Source organism: Chelonia mydas, chromosome 4 (assembly GCF_015237465.2).
Source record: "Chelonia mydas isolate rCheMyd1 chromosome 4, rCheMyd1.pri.v2, whole genome shotgun sequence".
Lineage (NCBI taxonomy): Eukaryota > Metazoa > Chordata > Testudines > Cheloniidae > Chelonia > Chelonia mydas.
The window spans coordinates 125547902-125572870 of NC_057852.1; the positions used below are offsets into that span (position 1 = coordinate 125547902).

The 24969-nt window shown below is 38.5% G+C and overlaps 1 protein-coding gene across 5 annotated transcripts in view; it reads right to left on the bottom strand.

The window, feature by feature from the left end:
* Positions 1 to 24969, bottom strand: part of UVSSA (UV stimulated scaffold protein A) — a 94425-nt gene that overhangs the window by 33574 nt on the left and 35882 nt on the right. For all 5 annotated transcript variants that reach the window (XR_005225249.2, XM_007063697.4, XM_037898249.2 and 2 more), the window contains 3 exons: positions 19457 to 19565; positions 6301 to 6472; positions 3987 to 4142 (listed from right to left, as the gene is read on the bottom strand). Coding sequence is in view for 4 of the 5 variants with exons in the window: in XM_007063697.4 (XP_007063759.2) it covers positions 3987 to 4142; positions 6301 to 6472; positions 19457 to 19565 (437 nt within the window). In the remaining variant the exon portion in view is untranslated. The remainder of the gene's footprint in view (positions 1 to 3986; positions 4143 to 6300; positions 6473 to 19456; positions 19566 to 24969) is intronic.

Genomic DNA, 24969 nt, shown 5'->3' on the forward strand with positions numbered 1-24969 from the left:
GGTCTCTCCCCCCCACATATACACAACATACTTCCTGTCAGATTCCAACCCTGACCCCCATTTGAAAAGCACGCTGCAGCCACTTGCACACTCGGATAGCTACTACAATGTACTGCTCTTTGTGGTGTTGCAAGAGCTGCTAATGTGGCCACGCCAGTGCGCTTGCAGCTGACAGTGTAAACACACAGCAGCGTTTTCCCTGCTGCCGTCTCCAAAGGCTGGTTTAACTCCCAGCGCTCTACATCTGCAAGTGTAGCCAAGACCTCAGAGACAGTCTGTCCTCAATACAGGTGAATAACTAATAACTAATAATGAGCTCCACATACAGAGGGAGGAAAGAATATATTGAATTTAAGAGTTCTTATAACAGCTTAATGGGCTATTGTCATTGGGCTAAACGTTGAGGATACTTTTTGAAAATAAAGTTTAATCCAACTTCTTTGTAAAGTCCACTATAGTACTCTCCTTGAGAAAAGACTAACGTACATCAGTTGCTGACTAAATTAAACAGCCATTAAAAATTAGCTTCCTGATAATCACAATCTCATAGAATCACAGAATTGCAGGACTGGAAGGGACCTTGAGAGGTCTTCTAGTCCAGTCCCCTGCACTCAAAGCAAGACTAAGTATTTTCTAGACCAGTGGTTCTCAACCTCTTTACCACTGTGGGCCGCATATGAGCTCTCTGTGTTATGTGGGATGCATCCACACAATATATATACTACTTTTATGGCCCTAAGGATGTCACATGGGTCGCAGCTGCGTATTGATTGGGCTGCAAGTGGTCTGTGGGTTGCGAAACACTGAGTTAGACCATCCTGACAGGTGTTTGTTAAACCTGTTCTTAAAAATCTCCAGTGACGGAGATTCCACAACCTCTCCAGGCAATTTATTCCTGTGCTTAACCACTCTAACAGCTAGGAAGTTTTTCCTAAAGTCTAACCTAAACTGCTCTTGCTGAAATTTAAACCCATTGCTTCTTGTCCTATCCTCACTGGTTAAAGAGAACAATTCCCCCCCTCCTCCTTGTAATAATCTTTTATGTACTTGAAAACTTATGACCCTTCTCAGTCTTCTTTTCCAGACTAAGCAAACCCATTTTTTTCCCAATGTTCCCTCATAGGTCATGTTTTCTAGACCTTTAATCATTTTTGTTGCTCTTCTCTGGAATTTCTCCAATTTGTCCACATCCTTCCTGAAATCTGGCGCCCAGACTGGACACACAACACTCCTGCTAATACATCCCAGAATGATATTTGCTTTTTTTGCAACAATGTTACACTGTTCACTCATATTTAGCTTGTGATGCTCTATGACCCCCAGATCGATTTCTGCAGTCCTCCTTTTTAGGCAGTCACTTCCAATTTTGTATGTGATCAACTGTGGAGTACTGTGTATTTGTCCTTATTGAATTTCATCCTATTTATTGCAGACCATTTCTCCAGTTTGTTCAGATCATTTTGAATTTTAATCCTATCTTCCAAAGCACTTGCAACCCCTCCTAGTTTGGTATTGTCCGCAAACTTTATGAATGTACTCTCTATGCCACTGTCTAAATAACTGATGAAGATATCGACAGAACCGGACCCAGAACTGATCCCTGAGGGACCCAAGTTGATATGTCCTTCCAGCTTGACTGTGAACCACTGATAACTACTCTCTGGGAACAGTCTTCCAACCAGTTATCCACCCACCTTACAGTAGCTCCATTTAGGTTGTATTTCCCTAGTTTGTTTATGAGAAGGTCATGCGAGACAGTATCAAAAGTCTTACTAAAGTCAAGATATACCACATATATCTCCCTGTAGAAACTCTCAAAATAGTGTTATTAACAAGCTATAATGTGAAGCAACTGAAGGTTGAAGATTTTCTACATCTGATTTAAAAAATAACAAGTCTACATAAAAGCTGCATATATCCCCTCCTTTATTTTTCAGTGCATCTTGTGAGGTATTTATTTCTACCACAGATAAAGTCAAAGGATCTGGCAATGTCTCTCCTAATTTGTCAGTAAGTATATTCTACCCAGGTGTCAACAGTATAATGCTTGCATATTTATACCTGCCTCTGGAAATTTCCACTACATGCATCCGACGAAGTGGGTATCCACCCACAAAAGCTTATGCTCCAATACATCTGTTAGTCTATAAGGTACCATAGGACTCTTTGCCGCTTTTACAGATCCGAACTAACATGGCTACCCCTCTGATAATGGTATAATGTGTGTGCAGTTACTTAAATTATCTTTGGTTAGATTGGCATATCTGTAGTTATAGGCTATAAGGTTTAGAAGTGTGCCCTCTATTTTATTGGGAAGCGTAAAAATAAAACACACGAGGCAGACAGGCAGTCAAATAGGCTTCTGATTTCACTTATGACTTGAATAACTCATTTGCAATGTAAAATAAAGCCTTTCCACTGTTTAGGCAGTATCACAGACAAATACTTCTTATGGCTTTACTGAAAACCTTTACCATTCTATCGACTTTAAAGAATTCACTTCATAGGACAGGACAGACTTGGGAGGCAGTGTGTTAAAGCATCATACTGTGTCAAATTTCACTCTCTATAGTGACTGCTCAATAACACAAAGTCTGCGCAGTGTTTTACATGATTTGGGGCACAGAAACACTGCCACTAATATTGCTACTTTCTCAAAATGTTACCTCTGTGAGCTAAATCAAATTGGGTGAATCGTAACAAAAGACAATAAGAAATCAATTACCATTTGAGTTTCTGTCCAAGAAGGCATTAGAAATCAACGAGTTAGGGAAGAATAGCAGAACATGAAGTTTGCTGTTCTTCTGGAAAGTGCAGTATGAAAGAGAAAATGTATTAGCATCATCATCTGTAATGTAAGGTAAAACAAAAGACCCTGTACCAGGGAAACTGATATTCCACATTTGTGCAGAAATGTGGAAAAATTGATGATGCTATTCCCCCCAGGCTTCATGCTGCTGCAGCAGTTATGGTTTGTTTGTATAGCATTATTACTACAGATATCCACACAAAGCTAATTGTGATTAAGCTGTTTTGCTTTGGTAAGAAAACAAACTCAAAGTAATACCAGTGAGGCCATGAGAGTTTACCTTTTTGATTAGCAACACACACATACTTCCAATCTTTTACCTGTTTTAACCCAGTGTGGGACATACAAGCCCTACAGTTTTGTGGTGCTTCAGTGCCAATTTCTGCAGCAGATACAGATACATTCTTTGTCAGGGAAATGGAAATCTCCTGCTTGTTCGGAGAGAGCGGATGCATACCCATGAGCTACAATGTGAGCAAAAAATGGAAGGAGGACTTTGAATGCCAGGTTAATAATAAAAATTACAGGGCTATGAATAGGCTTTAAAATTGCCAATTAGAAACAAATCTCTGAGGTGCAGGTGTAAACTGTCCTAGTGTTGCCGGTCCTGCCACAAAGTTGGCACCACTCTGTGTACAAGAAAGCACAGCACCTTCCCAAACAAGGAAGAACAACAGTTGTATTGTTAAGGCACTCAAGCTGGGGCTCAGGTGATCTGGGTGTAGTTCTTAGCTCTGCCACAGATTTCTTGTGTGACCTTGGGCAAATGACTTGATCTCTCTGTGCCTCAGTTCTCCATCTATAAAAATGGGAATAATAATCCTTCTTTTCTTCTACCATTGGTCTGTCTTATTTAGATTGCACACTCTTCAGGGCAGGGTCTGTCTCGTATTGTGTTTGTAGAGCACTGAGCTCATGGGGCCCCTATCTCAACTGGACTAGGTGCTACCATAAATACAGATATGCTCTGAAAGACTAAAATACTTAATTCAAATCCTATCCTCTCAAAATACATCTAATTGTAAGTTAAAGTTACTAAGAATGTTTATAGATCACTTATTGTAAAGGAAAGGAGAAAAGTAATTATTATCAGAAGCAGTAGCGTTCATCCCCTGCACAACCTCTCAGACTAAACCAATCTTTTTGTTTCTTAAAAGAAAAATCAGACTGTATTTACTTGAGAATTTTGCCAGCAGTTGGCTGGTCCTGTCCCCAGTAGTAAAGATCTAATCCAAAGGGTATTATAGGAGCTTTAGCTCTTTCTTCTTCTTCTAGTTTTCTTGTCTCACTGTCAAGCTCTCCTGAAGCTGCTGGCTTGGGATTTGCAGATGCACTGGAGAAAGATAATAAAAAGTCAATAGAGAACAATAATGATCACAATTATTTCCCTGCTTTTGCTAACCTTTTGCACCAACACTCACATTATCTAAGATCCACTAGGACTTCTACTATCTACTTTATCTACTATCTATCTACTATCTACTTTGGTTTGTTCTTTAGGATATAGAGTGTGATGCTGTCATACAAGCAGAGCACAATATATAGTTAAGCTTATATTAACACTCAGCTCATGACTGTGAAAAAAATCTTTTAAAGCAGCTTGTGGGGCCCTAAAGGTCTGTATGTGATGTAATAATGGATCATAGATGGTGTAGTACAACAGAAGCCACAGTGAGGTTGTTGTTGAAAACCTAATTCAGAACCGTCTTGCTTCTGTAGATTTATGTCCATGTTTGTACTGTCATTACGTAGATTGCAACATCCTTGTTTTGTGTCCACAGCATTCCATCTCCCAGACTTGTGCTATTGGGGTTTTCAGCACCACCACCAATTCTACCTTTCCCTTAGCAGAAGTTTTGTGTTACAGAAGGACAAAAGTGTATAAAGAAAAGAGGTAGGTAAGGTTGTTAGCTGTTCTCAAACACAGTACTCCAAAGTATATTGGTATAAAGGGGTTTTTACCAGGTGCATCATTAGCAAGTAAAGGGATGGCCTTCCACTATTTGACTAAAGAATGTCCACTACCAGTTATGCAATGTTAGATAACAATTCACTAAACCCAAAACATGAAGTTGCAGAGCCTAAGCACTTCAGTAGCCCAAATTATTATGGTTTTACTAATTTATAGTATTAAAACACATAAACATCTTTTTTGAATTTAGAAATCTAAATTTTTAAGTTTAGTTTGTTATTGCCATATTGATTAAACCCTCTAGAAAACTAATGGAGTACAGCACTTTGCCTTTGCAAGATTGTGCTTCAGCTTCTGCTAGCTTTTTACACTATACAAGTGTCATTTGGGGAGATGCCAGTCCATTAGCAGGTTACTCCAGTCACAGAGAATACTAGAGTCCACACCCAGAGATTTGCAAGCATGGCATATCAATCTCCGCTACAGTAAAACCTCAGAGATATGAGCACCAGAGTTACGAACTGACTGGTCAACCACACACCTCATTTGGAACCGGAAGTATGCAATCAGGCAGCAGTAAAGACAAAAAAACAAACAAACAAACAAACACACACAATACACTACTGTGTTAAATCTAAACTACTAAAAAAATAAAGAGAAAGTTTAAAAATAAAGCTTTTACAAGGGAAGGAAACTGTTTCTATGCTTGTTTCATTTAAATTACGATGGGTTAAAGCAGCATTTATCTTCTGCATAGTAAAGTTTCATAGCTGTAGTAAGTCAATGTTCAGCTGTAAACTTTTGAAAGAACAACAACAACATTTTGTTCAGAGTTACGAACAACCTCCATTCCCAAGGTGTTCGTAACTTTGAGATTCTACTGTAATTCATAGTCAGGACTGAAATTTCAGGAAGCTCTGAATAGGATTGACAAACGATAGTCTTTGAAATCAGTATGACAGGCCTCAATAGCTGGCATTTATGACACAGAAAGTCACCAGGAAATCCAAGGCTTTTGAAACTATTTATTTGCTAACCTAGTATTAGGATTTGCAAACCAAAACATTCCCCCAGAAAACAGAACCCTTTTTTGGATGGGATCCCTATGATAAGTTCTTAGTAAAAGATTTTCTAAAGAATCTACAAAAAATGATTAGCAAAACCTCGATTTCTAATCAGCATGTGTTAAGACTGGGTATAAAAAAAGTATTTTAAATACAAATAAGTAATATTTTATAGCCTAATCCAGTGGTTCTCAAACTTTTGTATGGTGACCCCTTTCACACAGCAAGCCTATGATTATGACTCCCCTTATAAATTAAAAACACATTTTTAAATATTTAACACTTATAAATGCTGGAGGCGAAGCAGGGTTTGGGGTAGAGGCTGACAGCTCATGACCTCCCAAGTAATAACTTTGAGACCCCCTCAGGGGTCACAACCCCCAGTTTGAGAACCCCTGGCCTAATCTCTTCTAGCCTGCCCCGTTTCTGGGTGTACTTTCTGGGAGTGCTTTTGTAACTAAAAGAGCCAAGGAACATCATAGTGATGTTTCTAAAACAAATAAAATGATCATGACCTGGTGTTTAGGGATGGTAACTTAGGTAGCTTATCTTGGATAAGTTTCAATGTTGCAGCGGCACAAGTTGGATCAAGTTCCTCTTCATTCCTTTCTGACTGGGAGCTCAGCAAAGCTGGCCTCATGACCATTCCTTTTGTTAACACTTTCGGAGATGATTGGGGCTCCAACCCTGCAGAAAAAAAACAAAACAAACAAACAAACAAAAAAAACCCAGCATGTTTAGGAGGCGAAAAATAAAGTCTTTAAAAAGAGAAATCTTACAACTACATCAGAGTGTTTGGTAAGGCTATCAAAGCAGTGGATAGATTGTGGCTACCTCACTAACTATTTTTCGTTGGAATGGCATCAACCAGTATGTTACTGATACAAGCCAGTAGATACACTACTATTTCTACTATGGGAAAATTATTATTATTTTGGTACAAACAAGTATTATTACCATATCAACAGTAAAACCTCATTATGACACTTTTGTATTATCCCACCAGGAAAGAAAAGTTAAACAACAAAAAGATGATGTCCAAATTGCTACACTGTTTTTGACATGATTGTGGCTGGTAATAGTCTCACATCAGCCCTCTCAGAGTCCATACCATACTCACTGCTAATCCAAGGCAGAGTAGTATGTGAAAGGAACTATGAATATTATATCCATGAGTGATGCTAAAGAGAAGTTCCCTATCTAATACAGAAATGCAAAAATAAATAAAGTTGCAGAGCAGCAGAAGAAAGAAAACAGACTTAATAGCCATAGGCTCCCCGGTGCTGTGGCTCCTTTGGTGTAACATTCCCTGTGCAAAGCAGACCTAAACTTGGCTCAGGCAGGCACAGGGGAATAGCTCTGATGTAGGGATATTCATTGGTGGTGTAGAGCTGACATAGCAGGTCCAACAACAACTTACAGCCTACCATCACCACAGCTAGTTAAGGAGCATGATTAATGGGAAAGAGCTGTGTGGCTAAGGCTTTTCCTCCAACCTGGTGATTCCCAATTGCCATACTGGCCCTTCAGATACATAGAACAGGCTTCAGAAGGGCTGGACATGTGATCTCTTTTCTTAAGTGTTTTGCAAAAGGAGAAACAGCTCCACTGACAATGTAAAGAGCTTTGATCCTTTAGTATATTCTCAAACAGATGCAATCTACCAGAATCTTTTCTTTTGTAGATAACCATCAGGAAAAAAAGAGCACTCTTTACTTTCAAAGATAAAGCATCTACCTAAGTGCCTGCAGAAGCACAGGGCATGCCCACCAACTAGCATCCTTATGACAATCTGACATGATTGAGGAACAAACCCACTGCAAGATCTTCAGCACCAAAAGCTCAGCTACTGCAGTGATGGGGGCAATATAACTGTTTTACATAGGCAGACAGACACTTAAGATTAGTGAAAGTTAGATTAGATTAGATTAGATAAGATAGATCAAAACCATAGACCTCTACCTGCTGAACTAAAACAGCCGCTCCATTAGCAGGTAGTAGTAATAGGCTCTGATTCTCCAGGAGGGCCAGCCACTAGAGGGAGACCTGATCACATGCACTTATCCGATAGTTTACATTTGCACTTTTCAAACAAATAAAGTAAGCATCTTTATAAGAGATGCGAACCCAAGTACAAACTGTAAAACCAAAACAACAAGAACTATTGTTCCATGGGAAGGAAAGTTTGAGCAAGCTGTGGCAGCCTTCATCTGGAAAACAACCCAGTTTGCTTGAAGTCTTTCCCATCATCTATCCCACCCTTCATTTCTTAACCGGCAGCACTGAATACATAGCATGCTCACCTATTACTTCCACTTCTTAACTTGAGCATTGGGCTGGTGACTGTGTTTGTGTCTAAAAAATCCTATGTAAAAATTCATTCTAATTGGCTTTGATATGAGCACTGCAAAATTTACTGGAAACCAGATAGATAAGGGCAATGATAATTAAGAGTAATGGGATGAAACTGAGCAGAGGAAAATATAGGCTAAATATTGAGAAGGGGTGGAATCTTAACAGGGAGGTCTATTAGACGGCAGAACAGCCTCTCAAGGAACATTGTGGAGATCATCTCTGAAGTGTTATTGTGGAATTGCAACACCACCTTTCGGAGGAAGGCTGGGTGAGGGCACATTTGGACCTTATCCTTAAAGAAGACTGTGTATGGAGGTTGTGAAGTAAGGGCCCTAATCTTCGAGACCCTTATGGCCGAGGTGATGGCCACCAAGAAGGCTACTTTCCAGGACAAGTAGAGTAGAGAGCACATTGCTAAGGTCTTGAATGGGGAAACACCTATCCCAGGACGCTCTCTGCCTGTGGGAATTCTGCATATCCACTTAATTCACCTCGAAGCCTCCTATCTCCCAAGGGGACAGAACAAGTTAGTGGATTGCCTCCACTTGTCTTTCTCCTATCACGAATGGTCCATCCGCCCAGATACTGTAAAGAACATTTTCCCAGAGGTGGGGAACTCCCCAGATACACCGGTTTTGCAACCAAACGAACAGGAAGTGTCTTCAGTTCTGTTCCTTTCTGAATCACAGCCTTGGCTCACTCATGGATGTGTTTCTCCTTCCCTGGAGAGACTCTCTCTACTATGCATTCCCCCCTTTCCTCTCATACACAAGGTCCTGCTGAAGGTCAGAGAAGAAGTCACAAACTGATCTTGATAGCCCCGACCTGGCCAGCACTGGTTTACCACCCTTCTGGATCTTTCGGTGGAAACACCAATCAGCCTATCTCCGTTTCTGGATCTCATCTCTGAGGATCATGGATGCTTACATCATCCGAATCTCAAGTCCCTCCATCTCATGGGCTGGAAGCTCCAGGGCTGAACCCCTTTGAGTTAGCATGCTCAGGTCTGGTTCAAGAAGTTCTTTTAGGGAACAGAAAACTATCCACTAGGGCCACATACCTGGCAAAGTGGAAGAGTGGATCTGGACAGCACAGAAAGGGGTCTCGCCCATGCGATCATCAGTTCCGTGTATTCTGAACTACTTGCTACACCTGAAGCAACAAGGGCTATCGGTATCCTCAATTATAGTCCACCTGGTGGTGATTTTGACTTTTCACCAATGGGAGAATGGCAGATCCATCTTTGCAAACTCGTTTTGTAGTTGCCTTCTCAAGGGGCTGGACAGGCTGTACCCAAGAGTCCTGGGCACTTCTATTTCAGTCACTGCTAATATTCAAAAAAAGCTTAGCAGTTCTATACTCAAGAGGGGAAAAAAGACCTATGTAAAAAAAAAAAGTCCCAAATTTGTTCCAAAACTTTAGTTATAATCCTGATTCCTACACTGTATGTGCAAAGCATAATCACTCACTTATCATACTGAGTTAAACCGGCGCGCGCACACACACACACAGGAAAGCCAAGAGAGATAAATGAACAATGTGACATTTAGATATATACAATCACAACCAAAAGATCAATACAGGAATTCTGAAGGGTTGCAAGAACAAAATATTTTTTCATTGATTTGTTATTTTAAACCATTAAAAGAAAGATGGCTAAACACGTGAAAGGTAAATACATTATTACAGCATTAACAAATACTGTTATAGTGTACACATTTTAACATTTGTTTATAAAATTAGTTTTGGTGACAAGATAAAGCAAGAATCCCCAAAGCAGACAGATGAAACTTCTATATTTGTGTTGTAAATACAAGACACTGAACGTGATTTTAAAAGTAAAATTCCTTTATAGAATTCAGCTATTCCCTGTATTTCATCTAGCAGAAGTACAGTACCTGGGTTCAAATTTGTTCCAATATCTGCTTTTAGAAAGAATCATAAAAATGTCCAAATACCCCTTTTTGTTTAAATTGACCAAATGGCACCTATTTGCCTGAAGCAATAAAGTAGACAGTGTTCAAGAGATAAATCGATAGTAGGAAATAGAGAGGCTGGGGTTTCAACTGAAAGTTAGGCTGCTGAATGCTGACATTATTGATTTTAGCTAGTTCAGCTGGCCTTGTAATTAAAATGTAAATTTGAGAAAGAGATTATGTCCTGACAGAAATGGTGGGATTAGGAGGAGATAAAAGCCCCTCAGTCAAAATTCAGAGAAAGAAATGAGAAAGAAAGAGCACAGGTTTCCTCAGCTGTGTGGATTTAGACTAAATTTAACTACTTCAGATTCACCTACATTTAATTGAAAAAATGGAGACAGAATATAAACAAGTATTATGGACTGCAACTTTCCTGGAGCAATATAATATTTAATTTCTGTTTCACATTTTAAGGAGTCCTACCCAAGCAAAGCATGTGTAATTTATATTAATACACATACACACACACAAACACACACGCAAATCTCTCATGGAAATTTACCAGGTTGGGTAGAATATTTACCCACTCACCCGTTACCACCATGATCATGAAAAAATTAAAGATATTTTTACTCATCAAATACAGTAAGCTGGGTGAAGAGAATTTTGCAAGGCATGTTCTATATGAACACACAGAAGTACTCCCACACAGAGCTTGAACCTATGCCCACAAAAACAAATGGCAAAGCTTCCATTGTCTTCAGTGGTTCAGAATCCAATCTATAATATCTATGTATGCATATACACAGTGTGTGTAAACAAATCATCATATGTGATAATGTATTATAAAGGTGTCATTATTTGTGAGAGTTCCATTCTCATGAGGGATGAAACCTTGAGTGAATTATGCAGATCATCCCCAACAGGTGCTAAAATCTTTTCATACCACATGGCATCATGTATTTTGAAATTAATTTCAGAAGTGTTTTAGAGTTTGCTTTATTTTAAACCACTTTACTGGGATCATCTCTCCTATCCTTCCACCTCTGAAGGCAGGCTCCCTGGGTAACATGACTTCAGCTATACAAACCTCTGAGGCAAAGAAAAAACTAAATGGTTTAAAAAGTTTCTAAAAAATGACTGAAAAGAGCTTTTAAAAAAAATATCTAAAATGGTTTATCAGTATCTTGGAGCCTTCCAGGGCTCCAAGTATTGTACGCTGCACTGGGAAAGCTCAGAATCTTCCGTTTCTGATGGCACCCATTTCTAGTCCTGTAGGCGTACGAGGTATCTGACAAAACCAAACAAACAAAAAAACCCCCAAAGCAGCTGTTTGAAGTGCTAGGAGGTTTGAAATGTTAGATTTAATTCTGGCAAATGCAGATGTTTCAACTGAGTGCAAGTGAGGTAATCATATGCATGATAAAAACAATGCATCACATGGACATATACAGAGCTTCCTGAAAAAAGGTTGAAAGAATCTTTTATAATGAAAAGTGTTAGGCAACCTAAATATAAAGGTCACTACCAACTCCCCCTATAATGCACACATGTTCACTAACAAATTTTCATTCAAGTTGCTGTAACTGCACATTAAAAATCCTAAGCTATAGAAAACATAATTAATAGCTAAGGTCATTAATTACAGAAATTAAATTACATTACACATCTTATGTGGTTTGACAAAACAATTATAGACATGCTAACAATTATAACTTTAATGCTCATTATAACCTTATCTCTGCCCCATTTTTAATCTAGTCTAGGACAAGAGTGCTCCGATGACACACTATATTCCCCTGAACCTGCAACTTTTACTAATTTACCACGACTGCTCTGTGACAAATTTGCCACCCTATTAATGTGCACGTGAGCAGTCCCCTTGTAAAATTAATCCTGTGGACAAACCTACAAGATGCTGATTGTGTTGTGCAGTGTTCAGCACCTTCAACTTCTATGTTCTTCAGTGGGAGACCAACTTGAGGAAGGGCCTACAGATTTCAGGAGGACCTTACTTACAAGAGGGACCCATGCATGGAATTGTGGAAGGATTTTCATGATCTACTCCTTTGTATATATGAGAAAGATAAACAATTTTAACATTTTCCTGGAAGTAGAAAAATTTTAATCACGTTTTTCTGTAAATGTGCAAATATTCAATTTATATTCAATTCTTAGGTATATTTTATGACAAATATATTGTATTATTTTTCTTTATGGGTTGTTGTAAAAGGGATATTTTTGTCTGAATATGATTTTTTAACATGAATGTAATGTATCAATTTTACTTTTAAATTAACAACTAAAATATTTCTAACAATTGCATGCACTGAGAAAAAACTAAGTTTTTTTGTATACAGTGGATCAAAGTCAGTTGTAATTTGAATATTGACCATCACCTCTAGGCAGATTTCTGATATACCATTTATTAAGGGCAGTATTATTTCAATTATGTAGTCAGTAATCTTAACTATTCATTTCCTCACTTTTGAAGATTTTTTTAAATAGCAACCTTAATTTAACAAAAGTCTTTAGTCTATACTTCCTTTTTTAAAAAATAAAAAATATGCTTGTTTAATCAGAGGTATTATATCTTCTGAATGAAGATAATTAATTGTGTGTTAATACTGTTGTCTTCTGATGAGGAGGAAGAGGCTCCTAAGTTCTGCTGGGTACAGAAAGCAGGGGGTAATGCTGTCTCTTACTCCCTTTTCAATAGCTGTTCTGGGGTTTTTCCCCTATAGAAGTCAATAACTGCCTGCAAATTCTCCATGTAACCTAATGGACTAATTCGTTTAGTGCTAATGTTGCAGCTCTATCATACTCTTGGTTCTGAATTTAATTTCTGTCAATGGAACTATGAATTCTAATGTTTTTCTGTCTGTTTACTTTGGTCTTCTCCAAGTTTCTGAAAAATGACTGCATATAACCTGAGGGGCACTGAGACATCCCCTGTGCAACTCCTAGTCCTGAGGTACACAGGGCAGGATCATGGAGCCTGGGAAGGAGGATTTTGAGTTCTGTAATGCATCTACACTCAACTGAGGAAAAATAAGACTTAGAATTTATGAAGTCCAGATCCCAAGAATGAAACTCAAGATTCACAGCATATTAGACCTAGGATATTAGCTAAACAAATTGTGTTACATGGAGAATATACAATCCTTTAGTGACTGAGTCCCTGACTCACAAAGCATCCCTACTGGAAGTTAGCTAAAGCATGTGCTTTCCTGAATCTAAGCCTGAAAAAGGAAGTGGAGACAGAGCTCACCTAACACTTAGACCTTCATTTTAGGCAGAATGTTTAACAAAATTCACCCAGTAGATGTGGGGTTCTGTTAGATGAGTTTAATAAAGTATGGATATAGGGGGGAAAAGTAAACCCACACCAAGTACAGCCTCCGAAGATAATGAAGGAGTCTAGTGTCGAAGGCTTTATTCATTGAGACCATTAAGGAAAGCCAACTACGTAAAAACAGAGTAAAAAAAAAATTTTTTTTTTTTTTTTTTTTTTTTTTTTTTTTACAGATTTTGTGGGGGGAGGTGGGGGAAAATTAAAGAATTCATCAGAAGTCTTTGCAAAGAGCTATCTTAAATCCAAAGAATCTGAATGGGAAACCATTCCTAGACCTCTAAGGATCCCCAGAGGCCTAATTCTGTCCCCCCATATTATTCATCAATCATCTCTACAAAGCCACTAGAGGGGCTGACAAGATAACATGGACTGAAGTGCTAGCATTATGCAGACAACATCCAGCTCGACATCTGCTCTGTGTCATAAGCAAGCAGCACAACCCAAATATCTTTGTTGCCTAGCCAAAATCAGCATTTAGCTAAAGTTGAACCCAGGCAAGTCTGAGGTAATGCGGGAGGGGGGGAAATAAAAGAGCTTTAAGGATCTTGTTCTCACTATAAAATTCCACACTATCAAGAGCATCTGCCTTCATATATTGAAACTGGTCAGCAGCCTTGGGATAGGGCCCAGAGTGACCTAGACAAATTAGAGGACTGGGCCAAAAGAAATCTGATGAGGTTCAACAAGGACAAGTGCAGAGTCCTGCACTTAGGATGGAAGAATACCATGCACTGCTACAAGCTAGGGACCGAACTGCTAAGGGGCAGTTCTGCAGAAAAGGACCTGGGGATTACAGTGGACGAGAAGCTGAATATGAGTCAGTGTGCCCTTGTTGCCAAGAAGGCTAATGGCATATTGGGCTGCATTAGTAGGAGCACTGCCAGCAGATCGAGGGAACTGATTATTCCCTTCTATTCGGCACTGGTGAGGCCACATCTGGAGCACTGCATCCAGTTTTGGGCCCCCCACTACAGAAAGGATGTGGACAAATTGGAGACAATCCAGAGGAGGGCAACAAAAATGATATGTAGTCCTGAAGACTGAAGTCCATTATCCACACAACAGGAACAGCATGCATGGTAATAGAACAAGCTTTGCCACACTATCCTGGCACTGTGGCTCAATCCTTTCGTGGAGGATGAGCAGAAGTCATTGGAAGAAAAAATATTAAGTCAATAGCAGTGATAGTATTTTCAATAAAAAGTATCAAAACCAATTCTAATAAAGTTATACTGATAATTTTCTGTATTAATTCCTTTTCATTTGAATTTGTGCGTCTTTTCTAGATGAACACACAATCTGGGGTGTCTTATTATACAAGTGTTTGACATTTTTCTTTTAACATGCATTTAGAATAACTCTGTGATACTGCAAAATGGCTGGCCCCTTGTCCCACTACAGACATCAGGTGCAAGTGTAAATAGGGATTATACAAATGGGAGGTCGTTAAAAGTCTGGTAATGCTAATTTGGCATGACACCCCTAATGGGTTATATCTTCACACTTCAGTTACCTAATCACCTAAATTCTTTTAACAAATTTACATTTCATCTTACACATGGAGATTCAAATTGACTTGTCTATTTCTCCCCCCATCCTACAGTTCCATGATAAAGCTCAGCTCCTTATCTTAGCCATTAAATATTATTGTAACTTTTTGGGGTTGCAACATTTATATCTATATATTCTCTCCAAAGTAAATTTTCCCTTGGCACAAAAACTTTTTAGATCTCAGTGGAGCAACAAATATAAATTTGTAACCAAAAATGGTATTTGAAGTTGCAATTCATTTCACTGGTAAATACTTTCATTTTCCCAAAGAGAAATGAAAGAGAATTAACTGACTTTCTGATATGACATTTCAATTACCATTTTATAAATTTCAGTGGTTGTGTATTACATCTTTGTTTTATTACATAACATAAAATATTAATTTGAGGAGCTATTCGACTTTCACTGTTTATTCAGGTGCAGAATCAAGGCCGAGGGGAGAAGGGGAGGAAACCTTTAAATTATTCAGACAGTCTGTAGAACAGCAAGAGTGTATTTAAAATTGAAGGCGTAATATGCTGTAGTTAAGAGATTCCAAATATATTAGACTTCTGAACTGAGATGTAAAATTCCATTGTTTCCTATATGCAAAGCATTTCACATGAATTAAAAACTAAGCTAGCAAAATAACCCTTCAGCTGTATAAAGCTGGGGTAATTCAACTGATTTCAATAGAGTTCACCAGGGACGATTTTGACCCTTTTGTACCTGGAAAAAACAAATGTCTATATTTAGTTAAATATTTAACCCTTCATCACAGTTGAGTCTCCTGCTATCACATCACACATCTTTACCAAGCACACGATTTATTCTTTTAGGCCCAGATTTGTAAAGGTATTTAGGTATTGATTTGCTCAGCATTGCAACACCTAACTGATTTGGGACCCTGTGTCTCATTTCCAAAAGTGATTTAGGCACTTAAGGGTTTAAATCCCATCAACTGTCAATGAGATTCTGGCTCTTAAGTACCTAAATTTCTTTTGAAAATCAGACATAGGTGTTGCAATGCTGAGCACAGCAAGTGTAAATAGGGCAATGCCTAAATACCTTTACAAATCTGGGCCATACTAAGTTGGCCCTTTAGTGCATATAAATTGTTTTTGATCAGGCCTTTTCTGATTTAGAAAAGTGAACCATGTCACCGGGAGATTTAACTTTTAGAATCTTTTGATTAAAAATATAAGCCCAACAAGATTTGAACTCAGTGGAGCAGATGCAGTTTTCAGTTACACTGTTGTAAATCCAGAGTCATTCCACTGAAGTCAACATGATTACTCCATAGTTACACAATGGAAACAGAGCAGTTTGGCCCAGTAAGTTACAAATGCACTAAAGTATATGTTTTCATCCATTCCCATGTGCTTAAGAGCTTTTCTGAATAAGGATTGTTTCTTGAATTGGGGCCTTAAAACAGTAATTTTATCCACCAGAGAAGGAGCTCATATTCTCTCAGGAACACAACAGAAATAATAATTGCTAAGAACAAACTTTTAAAAGAAAATCAAATAAAGGTTTATGAAGTTCATAAGAAGTATGTCCCTTAGCTTCTACCCAGATTTATATACATGCATAATATCACTGTGAGATTTGGGGAGAAAGGGAGAATCGGCATTTTGGTTCTTCAGTTAAAAAAAAAGAAGTAGAAGAGTATCTTTTTATTAGCTACATTATATATAGAAATAAGGAACGGATTATTCTATTCTATATAAATTCTCATCGATGCAGTATCTGAGCACCTTCCAGTAAGTGCATTAAATGATGTGACTGACATCTGTCACGTGTGATTTGTTCATTCTCTCATCCTCTTCCCACAGGAAGAATTGTGTGTGCAACTGTTTTGTTTCAATATGGCATTGTTTTGCGGGGTTCAATGAACACACTGCTATGTGTTTATGATAGAGGAGGCCAGGATGAAGTCATGCGCTTTGCACTTGGAGTGGAAGGTGGTGAGGATTAAACTGACTTTTTATATATTATGCTAAGAATCTTCAGGCTGCTGTTAAACCACACATGGAAGCCAAGTTCCAGTGCTTGGTACAGTCAAGGCAAAATACACCAGACTCCCCATCATGCCTAGTGCAAATCCTCTCCTTCTAGTACTACAATCCCTACTCAGAATGAGCCAATATTTATATAGCTAAATTGAGAGGCAGTTGGAGCAAGTGATTATTTACTGACTGATGTACTTACACTAACATTTATAAAAATGGATATCATATATATAAATATTGTAAATATTTGATTGTCTCCCTCTTGCCCACCCTTCATATAGCGCTGGGTTTAGTATTGTGAGCTCTCCAAGGTAGGGTCTGCATCTTCAAAGATGCTTATCTAGCACAATGGGGATCTCATCCTGTTTGAGGCCTCACTAGCATGTCTCGATATTTTGAGGTTTCCTTGAGCTGACTTTGTTAACTACTGCAGACCTCCCACACACTGTAGTCAATCTTCATGGTATGAGACAGTCACAAGTAAAAGGTCACTCTAATTGCCAGTTTCTCGATTTATATACGCACACCTAAATTCCCTCTAAGTTGCGCGGCTGCCGAGCAGTCTACCAAATGCCACTCACTTCATGTGCCTGTCCCGCCCACTGCTGTGCTGCTCCTGCCTTCTGCCTTGGAGCCCCTGGCCAGCTGCTCCTGGGAGCCTCCTGCTTGCAGTTCAGAGCAGGGGAGGAGACGGGGGGGCCGCTGATGTCAGGGTGTCCCCCTCCCCTGTACCCCATCTCTACTGGGGAGGGGGGCACGACAGGGATGTGGGAAGGAGCTTGCTGGCAGCTGCTGCTGTGTCTGAAAAGGCAGGCTTCAGACTGGTGAATGCCAATCTACTTAAAGAGGCAGCGCATGTCTCTGTCTCACACTCTCTCTCACACACACACACACACACAGTGTGTCTCTATCACACACAGTCTTTCACGCTCGCCTCCCAACACATACCTGTATTACTGTTGTTGTTACTTCTTGATACTTCCTGAAATACACACAGTTTTTTGACTGGTCTATGCATTTCATCGTTTTTATTTCTCTCTTACGCTTACATTTAATTCTTTGAGTAGTGAGTTCTAAAATGCCTAACCTGTCCTGGACAGACTAATTATCCCTATGGTAACTTTTTAAAAATATGTATTATATCTAGGTTTTTTGTTTCTACTGGTGGTGCATATCCACACATTACCTCGATATTGGTGCACATAACAAAATTCATTCTGCACATGGATGGAAAAAATTTAAGAGAACATTGATGCACACACCTTAATATTACCAAAGAGAAAAAGATTTGGCTTTCTACATTAAAAAGCTGCAGATTGACTTCCCTACAGCTCAAATTACACAGAAGTTTTAAAAAATTACATGAAGAAGAGTGTAAAAAAACACTCACACAACACGTTCTAGGATAACATAGCACCATTTTTAGTTAGTCTCACAATCAGCAGCAATGTGAGGCAGGAACAAAAAACTTATTACTCTGTCAAGGATTTTTAACTTTTAAACTTGATGGCAGCATTTCCCTCTATACCAAAAGCTTCTGATGCTTAAAATGCCCAATGTTACAGAGAAGTAAAACTCCAGACACTTAAGGAATAATGTACTGGAATGTAACTGTTTTAGATCAACTTTTTTTGGTAACTCACCTGTCAACTTTATAGGTACACTTTACAAGTACTCATTTATTTCAAAAAGCTTTAGAATATGTTTGGAAAAGCGGGATGCTAAATTTAAATGAAACAGACAAGAACAAGATTGGATGCATGGGGTCTTCCTACTGCATTTTCCACTGCATGCATCCGATGAAGTGGATTTTAGCCCACGAAAGCTTATGCCCTAATAAATTTGTTAGTCTCTAAGGTGCCACAAGTACTACTCATTCTTTTTGCTGATACAGACTAACACGGCTACCACTCTGAAGATTATATTTTGTTTGTCATCTAGGATTTCCTTAGTGACACTACAACAAACTACTGAGAGGCTGAGCTCCACTTAACCTTTTGTTACAATGACACTCACATTGGAGAGAGAGGCTAGGTTGTGGGCCACATTTAACCATCTTCAGGGTGTTAAGTGGCTGTGTGCCTGCAGATGCTATAATTGCGGCAAGCAGCACAAAATCCTATCCTGTTTCACCAAACCATCCTCAGTATTTCTAAGCCATGGTTGTTTACAATTATACTCTCCTACCACCCTATTCTGAGTAAATAAATATCCTTTTTTAGCACACATGCACACACACACAGAGCAGCTTCTGTCTCTAAATTATAGTGGAACATGGCTGAATGAAATAAGCTCCTGGTCTCAGTTGCTTCTCCTCCTAGAAAGTATTTGTTTATCTAGAGCCAATCGCTGCTCCCCTATCTATGTAATGACTTCCTCACAGCAGTCAGAGAGATTACCCACACCACTGATCACTTTATTACTTCATAATGGCTGTTTATTTACTTTACTGCAGCAGTAACATGCAGGGATAAAGCTTTTCACAGCTGGGCAAACTTACCATATTCCTTACGCAGGTGGTCTGGAATGTGGGGCTCATAACCTTCCTTCTCAGGGACCTCCACAAATTCATCTTCATCGTCATCATCTTCAGTGTCGGACACTTTCATCTACAGGGAAAAAATACAGAAAATGAGACTTTTTTTTTCCCCCTTCATATTGAAAATATTAGCAGACAGCAAGACAGCCCACTACTGAGGCTCCTCTGAGCCAAAAGTATTTCCCTAATTATGTATTCAATCATCATCTAAGATTAGACCCCTTGTTTTACATTTCATCTCTAAAGCCATCTTCAATCCCTAAGAGATATCTTCTTTAAAGGTTTGCTTATCCATTAGAAGACACACAGTTGGTGAAGTGTGAGAAAGTGTGAAACTATAAAATACAAAAAAAAAAAATGTTAAAACAACATTAAGATCTTGACTTAGTGAGCAAGTGAGAGAGAGCCTTATCAATGCCTACCCTAGTTTTGGTGGTTCAGCTCATTCAGCACATGTTATGTAAGATCACCCACTGTGTACGCCTCCCCAACACATACAACAGGCCAAACAGGATGAGCAAAGGATGGGCTGGCAGCCTCAACTCTGATAAAATCGAAGACATTCAAACTTGCCTTAATGCCATGCCATTTTACTGTGCTTCTCCTCCTCCTCTGCAGAGTTGGAGTCTACTCTGGGAATTATTGAGGCATGTTGCTCAGCTATCAAATGATGATAGATAGATGGATGAATAGATAGATGGATATTTTTAAATAGTCCCTAGAGACCCTGGATCTTAAAATAAGATAATTATATACCCAATTTGTCTGAAGAGGGCATCCACATTCACAATGGTTTCCCTAGTTTAGAGGATACTGGCCAGACAATTTTAAAAGAGCCATGCTGAAACTAATACAACTCCAATAAAGCAAGCCATTCTGAAAAGCCAACAGGTGTGTTGTTTGCATCACTTTGTTTTGGGGATATATGATTGCATTAAGAATCCAGCCAACATTAGGAACAATTCTTTTCAGCAGGCCAAGGGCCTTCACTTCATACCAGTCTGAGAACCCAGACTGTAGTGAAGTCTGCAGTAGATATGGGAGATTGGGATATAAGACTGTGGCTTGATTAAGTGGGATTCAATTAAAAGGGATTCTACTGTATTTACTTTTTGACAGCAGCTTTAAAATAAAAATACTTGCAATACATAAATATCTTATCTGATTTGAAAGCCCCTAAACAATTACATCATTAGGTTGCAAACTTTACTATGTAGAATCTAAGGAACTGAAATTATTGGGATTTTTAAAATATATGTGTACAGCCCATATTATACATAGAATGGAATATTTAAGAGTAGTTAAAAAATAAAAATGTAGTTCCTATCAATTAATCAAAGCAACTAACCCATATTAGAGGCTATCAGCTTCCTAAATTTTATTTCAGCTAATTTTTGCCATGAGTATGTCAATGAGACGTTACAACCTTCCTCCAATGCCTTTCTTTCCTTCACATAAAACTACCAATAAATTTTCCCCACAAAATTATTATCTGCCCCTCCTTCGATGAGAATTTGTATGGCTAACTTATAAAATCCGCAAATCCTGGCAGTCTCTTAAAAAGTCAGCAATGCTGCCAATCACTAATATTGTATTTCTCTTGCCCAATTTGGGGAGATTTTAAGAGATTTACACATCACAGAACGAGTGAGTTATTGTAGTTTTCCCACATGTTTTTATGGGTTTGGGAAACAATGCAAAGGATCCATTAAATGAACAGTCTTACCACAGAACTCACGATCACATTTATTCAAGTTCCCAGAAGTAAACAAAAGCAACAGAGAAATAGGTGATTAGATCACCTATCATAATTTTTTCCCGTCATGGATTATCCCTTTTAATGTCCTTCCCACTGCACTTACTGCTCTCATGCAGGTATTCATATCAACTACTAGTTGTAGAAAGCACAGGAGGAAGAAGCAATTTCCCCCTGCAGCAGAATTTTACCAATGTAATTCACTAATCTAATCGTGTGTCACAGCTGCACACTTGAGTTCCTCTAAATCATACTGAGATTCTGAAGCCAAAAACATCTGGAAACCAAACCTCAGTCTACTGAGTATATTAAAAACCAACAAACTTAGCAAAACTTTGCATTAGCATTGCTTATAAGCTACACTGAAGCTCATTGCTAACACAAAATGTTCAGTTGCTGTTGACACTGCAATTTACCCTTCAGTAAGTGAAATTTAGAGGACGAATTCTTTGTTTCTTAATTGACTCTTTCCACAGAACACGATAGTCCTAAATTTTAAAAAGACCTAAAGGACAGTAGATTTATCAAGTGCATCATAACCAAACAGTACCTTTTTCCCCCTAATTATTTTTTGGTTTAATATTAATTCCCAGAAACTTGTTTGAAATCAGCCATGAAGTCAACAATACATAGCTACAACCATGGACGTCCCATTGGCCACACCATCACTACTTCTAATCAGCAGACAGAGAGTTGTCATGCTCTGGGCATGCTGGAGGGCTCTGATTTTAAATTACTTTTCACTTCCCACTGCAATCATTCCTCCTCATCTTAAGGAAAGAAGCAGTTCATCCCTGCCTGGTGTGGCCAAGACAGACACATGCTGCATCTGACCTCTCATGGCCCAGACTGGAAGTCAAACTGCAGTTCCAACAGAGAAAGGGTCAAGTGCTCTACAGCTAAAACAGAAATACACCAAGAGACTGGGTTAGTTAATTACCAAAGAGGCACATCAATTTTTAAATTGCAAGCTTTTAGAAGACCTTTCAGCTGGCCTTTAGAAAGAGAAATATTGTAGGGTTTTGCTTTCAGCACAACACGAGCAGTTGGGAGACTGAAAAGGAACTAGTTTGTTAGCAGTGTAGCTTCAAAGTTCTATTTTTTTTCCTTTTCTACTTGTTAAAGGCAATTTAGGAGACAGGAGCAAATTAGTTCTCTTCTAGCTAGTTAGAGCTGCCTGTTTGTCCTGCTAGAGATATGATTGTGTCAAACTTTCTACTCTCAGTTCCTATTTCTAAGTCAGCTATAAAACAAATTAAACCAAACTAAAACTTGTTATAGATGGTCTCAGTCTAGAATTTGGTAGTGCAAAATGTGAAAAATCAAAAATAAAATAGGAAATACCATGGATTTATTTAATTGTTATGTTCTAGGAGTGGGGGACGGGGGGGGGGGGGGATTTCAGTGGACTTCTGTGCTTTTGATTAAAAACTTTTTGCCAGTGCAAAAAGTACATAAAGTCACTAAGAGAAGCAAGTTTAGGGAAGAGGAAAATACTGGTAAACTAACAGAAGGTAAAGAAAACTTAGTTAAGGCTGATAATCTATCCTAAATCCACTACATTGTGTCTAGGATATTGGAGACATTTTAGTTCAAATACTCATACATTATATATATTGCAAAACCTGGGTAAGACTTCAGGACACGTAACTTGTCTTAACTTTAAATTTCCATTGCTTTGTTTGTTTTATATCCTCCATATTGCTTGAGAAACTTCGCTATGAAGAGGCTTCACCAAACAACCTGCATATCACACATGGCTGACTTAAAAACTGAACCAGGAGCAACATCCTTGTATACCCGGATGATCTCAAAAACTTCGAGGCACATAAAAAGCCCTGCTGTGAAAAGGCATAATCAGATGCAAATTCACTTTGTTTAGGTACAATCCATGAACTGCACATTTAGGTACTAAAGGAAACATTAATCATAGGAAACTGTAATTTTTGTTATCAGTCTAACACTAATCAAAAGGGAAACCTGTCACTACCGCTGACCTGTGAAACGTCCCAATTATACTCTTCGGAAATGACAGGAGCACTTAACTTCCTCACTGAGTAAATGACGACGATCAATCAAGTTTGAATAACAATGAGCCACGGAGCTGAAAATTATTTTTTGTATAGAATCTACCCAGGAATTTATGAAAGGTGAAAAGCAACCCAAGGTTTTAGGGGCATTACGGCTTTCAGCTAGTGCAGTGCATATCAAACACTAAACAGAATTTATGTGTTTTAATTTTCTAAAAGGTAGATGTGGACTTGGTGCTACAATGCATAACATATAATGCCAGATTTTAAATATGGGGGTCATTTTCATAAAATATTATGCTTATTGTTTGCACTCTTGAATTTCACTGGGGACTTTTATTAAATTTAGTTTTCCTGTAAAAATATTTAACTGCTTAGTTAACTATCAGGAATTAAGCCTCCTTTTCCTTCTTAACAGACATAACATGTTTATTTTTATATCATTTTAAAAAGCAGCTCTATCATCCTTTTGGTTTTCAAATATGTAGTGAGGTTAATCGCAGTTAGAAATTCAAAAGTTCTGAGGTACTATTGACTAGTTACTTCTTAACACAAGTGGAATGAAGAAAATTACATCTATATCATTCCCTTTATGCAATTTTGTTCTCCTTCCATTCCACTACAATTGACTCAGTCAGATGAGAACTCCGCAGCAACAGTACTTTAGTTAGAGAAGTCACTGATATAAATTCCATTTCCACAGCACCTGCTAAGAGCATTTATTCCATACAGCCCTTTTGTTGCACCCAGACCGAACAGCATCAATGCTTTATGAAATGTGAACCATTCTAATGTTGCTTCTCCACTTTTTTTGTAATAAGAAATGTAAATTTTGGCAACCAGTTTTAAATTGGATTAATTTCTTAACGATGGCAGCCTCAAACTACCAACAATCCGATTAGCTCACAAGGATATACATTTAAATTAACATTTTAAATGGTAAAAAAAAAAGAATACTTGTGGCACCTTAGAGACTAACAAATTTATTTGAGCATAAGCTTTCGTGAGCTACAGCTCACTTTATCGGATGCATTCAGTGGACTGAATGCACTGAATGCATCCGATGAAGTGAGCTGTAGCTCACGAAAGCTTATGCTCAAATAAATTTGTTAGTCTCTAAGGTGCCACAAGTACTCCTTTTCTTTTTGTGAATACAGACTAACACGGCTGCTACTCTGAAACCTGTCATTTTAAATGGTGCGATTCACTGAAATACGTGCCTTTTGGAATTCATGGCAGATAAGTTCAGACACTTTAAAAAAATTCAAAACATAATGTATATGAATCAAACAAAACTGATAAATTACCAAGTGTTGATGCAAGCAGATCAGGAATCTGTGTGCTACTTCTTGTGCTCCTCAATATCTGAGCAGAAATATAACATAAGCTCAGGTGATGGATACTGGAATATAAAGCTTTTCCCTTCTAGGCCACAGAATTAAATCCCCACTAAGGTCAGCAGTCACCAAAAGTGGTTACCAGACAACAGGTGTTCGATGAACGAGGTAAAATGTCTGTGTTCTCAGTCAAGAAGAGACCACATCACAAAAGCCATCATCACAACTGGCACCCTTGTTGTCAGTATCAACATAGTAGCCAGATCTGAAGGGTAATGGAGAGTAAACTACCTTCTCTTATACTACAGCATAGTCCTCAAATATAGAGCTAACATATGTTTAAGAGGCAGC